Here is a 6,063-nt window from a genome sequence, read left to right as displayed (position 1 = left end):
AATCTCAGGATAACTGTGCACTACACCCTAAGTTTTCAGCATATCACTGAACCTCAAATCTCTTTTTTTTTAGATGGAGTCTCACTGGTTTCGACTAGGCTGTTTTGACCTACTGATCCTCCCGCCTCAGCCTCCTGAATACTGAGATTACAGATATATGCTACAATGCCCACGTTCCCTTCTCAACTCCTCTCCTCCTTAGTACCTGACCTCTTATAATATTTCGCTTACAGGGCTGGGGGGTTAGCTCAGTGGCGTAAGTGCCTGCTTGGCAAGCACAAGTTCATGAGTTTAATTCCTGGTACTAGGAAAAAAAATTTTCACTTCTATAGCTTGCTGTTTTCCCCACACCTAGAGCATCCCTGGCACGCCCCTGAAGAGGCCCACAAAGACACAGGGAGATATTTACTGAATGGCAACTGTAACGGCTTTATTTCTAAAGGTGGAGCTCCTCTTTGGACTTGTGAGGAGACGGGTGCTTCTGGCCCGAGCAGCACGGAGGTGCAGGACAGGGGTGGACAGGGATTGGTGACTGGCCCAGGAGACCAACAGGTTGCTGCAGATACCTCACACAGGCTCCATCTGCAGCTCCTCCCCTTCTGCGGCCTCGATCTGGTGGAAGGCAGCGTGGGAGCCAATGACCACCAGAGTGGCACCTGCAGAACAAGCAGTTTAGAGCCGCGCCTCCTCACCTGGCCTCCCCCACCACCCCCTCACCTGGCCTCCCCCACCACGACCCTGTACTCACCCAGGACCCAGAAGACAGCTGAGCCTGCACCAGCCAGCCAGAAGAACGGGAAGGAGATCCCTCCAGCCAGAGCATACTGATGGGCCGGGCTCACCTCTCGGCCTGAGGGCAAACAGCACTGGCTGGCTGTTCTATCCCTGACCCTCGGTACCCTCTCTCGGAGTGACCCCTGCTGCCTCCTCACAATCTGGGGTCACAATCTCTGGAAGCTTCAGGGTTGGACCCAGACTCCCCAGCCCCATCCTGTTTCCCCAATGTCCCCTGTACCACAGAATACAAGCCTTCCTGAGGCCCTGCTCCTCTCCCTCAGCCCAATTTGCTCTATAAAGTCCCAGCCTCCAGCTCCCTAGCCCTCCCTAGCCCACCTGTATTCAAACTGGTGGCCTCGGGCCCAAGTCTGATTTGAGGATATGTTCTTGGAGAGGTTTCACAAGAATCTGGTTTGTGGCCAGCACTGAGTGATCTCCCATAACAATGCAGCTTTCTGGCCTCTCACATAAGACTGGAAAGGGCAGTCCCATGCTCCATAACCGTAAGTGGTGGCTGTGATTCAAGGGCTCCTTTCATACCCTGCCATGCACCCCATCTTTTGCATGAACATATCTTGAAGCCCCTTTGAGGACTTTTTCTTAGGTCTGTCTGATTTATTCCAAATCCCTGTTCCTATACAAATCTTGGACTTTTCCTGGGTGGAATTTCCCCTGGCGTCTTTTTTCCCCCATACATCTCGTTAGCATGCTGGAGCCCTATGAGTCAGAGGCCTCAATTTCCCTCTAAGATCTTCCTGGTCTCATCCCAGGGAAGGAGGACAGACCTTGGCCTGCATAAGGCCGCCACCTGGTGTCCAACATGAGCAGTTGCCGCGGGTGCTTCCCGCAGAAGTCAGGGAGTGGGTGGGTCCTGGGGCGTCTCATTCTGAGTTTGGGGAGCTGACACTGGATGTGAGGATCATATGTGTCTGAGATTTTTAAAAAAATTTTTTTAAAGGCTAGTCAAATGAAGCAGTGGGAGTGGAGAAGGAACAAAGAAATCTGTAACTGGTTGTGATCAATTAGTTGTAAACACCACTGCACTCGGACCAGCCTTGTGTCTGAGATTTTACAGACCAGAGTAGATGATCTAGCCGACTTGGGTCCCAAGGACTTTGGTTTGGGGTCTGAGATTTTCATCCCAAGAAAACTAGGAATCCATCTGGGCAGGGCTTTCTCTCACCAAAGAGCACAAGCTTGGATTGCAGTGTGCGCAGATAGAGAATGTAACAGGCGCCGAAGAAGACAGCCAGAGCGACTAGCAGCATGGGAGATGTCACCCTGGAGAAAGAGGACAGGGAGAAGTCAGGCATGTGGGTTTGGGCCAGCAGGGGGCCCTGGCCTTGTAAACTGGTGGGTGGAGGCCCGGGAAGGCTGAGTTACAATAGTGGGGGAGTAGAAACCTGACTCTAGTGACAAAATAGCAGAGGTAGGCCACGGAGGCCGGGCCCGGGTGGGGTGGGTCCATCTGACCCGAGGGCGCGGCATGGGGCAGGGCCGGGCACTCACACGCAGTACAGGATGAGGCCCAGGAACACGAACACATAGTTGCTCTGGTAGTATTCCACGTTTCGTACCAGGCGCTGGCACAATTCGCCCAGGTTGCGGGGTCGTGAGAAGCGCTGCTGGTCCACAAAGGCTCCCCAGGGCCGGATGGTCGCCCGTCGCCGCTCCAGCCACTCCCGGCCTACGCCAGAGGGAATCAGCTTCGGCAGCAGGGTCCTGGCAAGAAAGCAGGGGGTGGGGACGTGGGGGTGGGGACAGCGGCAGATCAGGATGGGGCACAGACCTGGGGGTAACGGGGGAGCGGGGGCCGGACTCTGGGGCCCAGGAGGGCAAGTCCCAGGAAACCTGGGTACCAAAGAAGAGAGGGCAGGGGACCCAACTTTAGGGTCCCTGAACAGGAGAAGGGGTACTAGACTTCTGGTTGGGGGCTAGGACCGCCAGGATTCGAGCAAGAGGGGGATCGGACTCCCGCATCTGGGGTCAGGGTGACTGGAGCTGGGTAGCTCACGTGGCGCTCAGCCCTTCCGCTTCGGCATCATTCTGCTGGTCCTTCTGGGCTGCCATGTCTGCTCTGTGAGGGGTACGCCTGCCGTATCCAGCCGGAAGTCCTGCAGACCCCGCCGGCTCCGTCGGAGCCTGGCTCCACCCGGCGGAGCCGACGTGGAGCAGCTCCCGAGCCGCAGGGGGCGGTAGTTGCGCCGTCGAGCATTGTGGGAGTTGTAGTTCAGACATCGGCAGGCAGGGTGCGCGCCACTGTGGTCTGACTCGCAAAGTACCTAGGGAAATGTAGTCCCTGAAAGCGGCGAGCCCCCGCTCGGCATTGTGGGATTTGTAGTTTCAAATGTGGAGTTGGGCTGGTGAATGACAGAAGCGAATGTTGGGTGTTGTGTACTCTCTTGGGGGATAGTGTGGCCCCGGTGCAGAGCTATTTTCCTGACTCTACAGAGCATCTAGAGAACTTGATAAAACAATGTTCTTGGGTCCAATACCAGATGTTCTGACTCAGTGGGTCTGGAGTGAGCCTATCAGTTGCATTTTTAATAACTTCCCAGGCAATGCTGCTCTTGCCGGCCTGTGAACTACATTTTTTTAGTATCAAAATTGTAGACAATCTGTGGAAATCAATTCCTTCCTTAAGAGGCTGGGACTGGGGAGGGGACTGTGGTTGCTGGAGAGAAGCTGTCCCATCCTTGGACTCTTAGGGATAAATGGGTTAGTATTAAGGATGTCCTTGCACCACCCCACACCTCTGGATAGGAGGGAGGCAGTGGAAAAAGAATGGGTCAAGGATTCTTCAAAGAGGGAATTATTATGTGGTATATATACACACTTGTGTACTCTTCAGCCATAGAGGATATATTTGTGGGACTATGAATGCACCTTGAGTCCAAAATCCAGGAAAAAAAAATGGGACACAGAAAATTAAATATCACACAGTTTCTCTCATAGGAGAACCCAAAGTGTAAATAACTTACAAGCAAAATTCTAAAAGAAAGATGATGGGGGGGGGCTGGGGATTTAGCTCAGCGACATAAGCACCTGCCTTGCAAGCAGGTGGTCGTGAGTTCGATCCCCGGTACCGATAAAAAGAAGAAGAAAAAAAAAAAGAAAGATGATGGGAAACCAGAAGATAAAATTTGTGGAGACAGGAGGGGGATCTGTGGGTGGGAAGAGACAGGATGGGCAGAGGAATAAAAAAGATCAAGGTGCAACATGTGTATGTACCAACCCTGCATAATGAATATATTTATTATGTACTGCAAACAGACACTAATACATTTTTTTTTAAAGAAGAGAGATTACTATCCCAAAAGAGCTGAAATTTTGGAGTTGGACACAGGAGAAAACCTGGGGGGGTGGCTTTGATCTTGTCACCTCTCTGAACCTCAGTGTCTGCATCTGGATGTAATAATGAGGTTGCTTCAGTTAAATGCTGCATTTAAAGTGCTTGAAAGAGCCTTGACATTGTTTCTTGGTTTTGTTACCAGAAATTGAACTCAGGACCTTGTGCTTGCCAGGCAGGCGCTATGCCACTGAGCTACATCCCCAGCCCACCACCAGTACATTATGAATATTCTGGTTATTTCCACAGTTCAGTCTCCTCAAACTTAACAGTAACATGTTAGGAGCTTGGATGTCCCAAAGAGTAGCTGTTTCTGAGGACTGGGCCACTCTTTCTCCAGGTCCCACAGGCATGGGTCTGTCTTTAATCAAATTTCTCCATGGCCTGCTCCAGCCCAGGTGAACAATTAGAAATCAAAGGCAGAGCTCTTAAGGTCCCTAGGCGGGCCATAGGTGGTCCCTCAAGAAATATGCCTGGGAATGTCAGAAAAACTGAGCATCCAGGGGGATGAGATCCTGATTCTCTAAAGCTGGGTGAGGCAGTAGAGGAATATCCAAGTGAGGTCTTTCTTTCAGACAGGATCTTGCTATATACATAAGGCTGTGTAGCCCAGGCTGGCCTCAAATAAGGCAATCTTCCTGCCTCAGCCTCCCATGTGTTGGAATTACAGGCAAGCACCACCATACCCAGCCCAAGTGACTCAACCTCAACTCTTGCCTTCTAAGGTCTACACCACTTAGAGTTTGTGTTTTGGGGCCTGGTAAGAGATATTTCTTCAGGAGTGGAAGAATCCCCTGACACGTGCTGGTGGGCACTTGGGTGTGCCACTGGGTGGGTCCCAAACTGATCAAATAGCCAACCTTTGAAGACCAGTTTAGCTGGTTTCTGTTTATTTCCCTTTTGTCACCCCAGGCTGTTAGTGTACTTAGCTCAGGTTTTCCAACCTGGGCCCAGTCTTGTTTCAGAAGTCAAGAGGACCAGGAATGTACAATCATCCGGGAGCATTACCAGAGGAGCAGTGCCAGAGTTCAAAGTGATGAGGATGCAGAGATAACTATCAGAGAACCCCCAGGACAAGGAATCCCGGGAACTAGGCTAGTGGCAGAGGTCCAGCTGCATCTTCCCATGCTAGCAAGGAGAGTCCTGTTTTGCCTGTGTTTATAGGAGCTGCGCGTTTCCTCAAGAGAAGCACGTGAAAGTCCTTTTGTTCCACAGCTGGCTTCTAGCAGAGGACATGCAAAGGACTAGAGGTGCCACAGCACATCCATGGCAAGACACAAGTCTGCAGAGGAGGGGGTGGTGGGGCCCAGAGGCAGGGACGCTGGACATGTGTTTTCTGAGTGAGAGTGTGGAAGGAACTCTGGGAGTTAAGGTCTTGGCACAGGGGCAAGAGGGGAAGGAGCCCTTTGAAGCAGGAATAGTGGAAGAGAGGGCCCAAGACTGAGACAGTGTGCAGGAGGAGGGTGATGCATCCCTGGGACAGGGGCCCATGGCAGATGGGCCCTGAGTTAGAGAGTGCTGGAGGATTATGGGAGACAGGCACTGGCTCTGAAGCCTCGTTCCTGCCTCTTGAATTCCAGAAGAAGGGGAGCTAGGAGGGCAGGAAGATGTTAGCACAGACAACCAGGAACCTGAGTGATAGTCCCTGCTATGTGACCACAAGAAATCCCTCCCCTCTCTGGACCTCATCAGCCCCTCCTTGCATTAGATGAGCAAAGCAGTGTGTTCCAGTCATGCAGCTCCTCCTGTGACCACCAGGGGTCGCAGCACACAGGGCCTCCCACTGCCTCCGGGCTCAGCTCCGGAGCTGCTCTCCTGGCCGCTGCCTGCCTGCCTGTGGCAGGTGCCTGCGTACGCCATACACTCAGCAGCCGCCAGAGTCCCGGCCCCAGACACCTGCACCGGGAGGCAGCAGCTTATCTGGCCCAGTTCCTCCT

The 6,063-nt window shown here is 52.7% G+C and overlaps 1 protein-coding gene across 1 annotated transcript; it reads right to left on the bottom strand.

Moving 5' to 3' along the window:
- Positions 1–404: 404 nt before the first annotated feature.
- On the bottom strand, positions 405–2,968 carry Rabac1 (Rab acceptor 1). The gene is made up of 5 exons (XM_003464544.5): positions 2,792–2,968; positions 2,287–2,499; positions 1,961–2,058; positions 749–850; positions 405–656 (listed from the first exon to the last, which is right to left on the bottom strand). Exons 1-5 carry the CDS (start codon positions 2,845–2,847, stop codon positions 568–570), a joined length of 558 nt encoding a protein of 185 aa, XP_003464592.1. The 5' UTR covers positions 2,848–2,968; the 3' UTR covers positions 405–567.
- Positions 2,969–6,063: the final 3,095 nt, after the last annotated feature.

The sequence above is a fragment of the Cavia porcellus genome, unplaced genomic scaffold (genome assembly GCF_034190915.1).
Source record: "Cavia porcellus strain 051 isolate PalLab524CR breed Dunkin Hartley unplaced genomic scaffold, mCavPor4.1 scaffold_7, whole genome shotgun sequence".
NCBI lineage: Eukaryota > Metazoa > Chordata > Mammalia > Rodentia > Caviidae > Cavia > Cavia porcellus.
The sequence above is the reverse complement of the archived record's forward strand: the minus strand, read 5'-3'. Positions and strand labels throughout refer to the sequence as shown.

Coding starts and splice junctions, on each gene's coding strand:
- Rabac1 (XM_003464544.5), bottom strand. CDS start 2,847: ATGGCAGCCCAGAAGGACCAGCAGAATGATGCCGAAGCGGAAGGGCTG. Junction 2,500..2,791: donor GCGGAAGGGCTGAGCGCCAC/GTGAGCTACCCA, acceptor CTTTCTTGCCAG/GACCCTGCTGCCGAAGCTGA. Junction 851..1,960: donor ATCCAAGCTTGTGCTCTTTG/GTGAGAGAAAGC, acceptor GTTTGCCCTCAG/GCCGAGAGGTGAGCCCGGCC.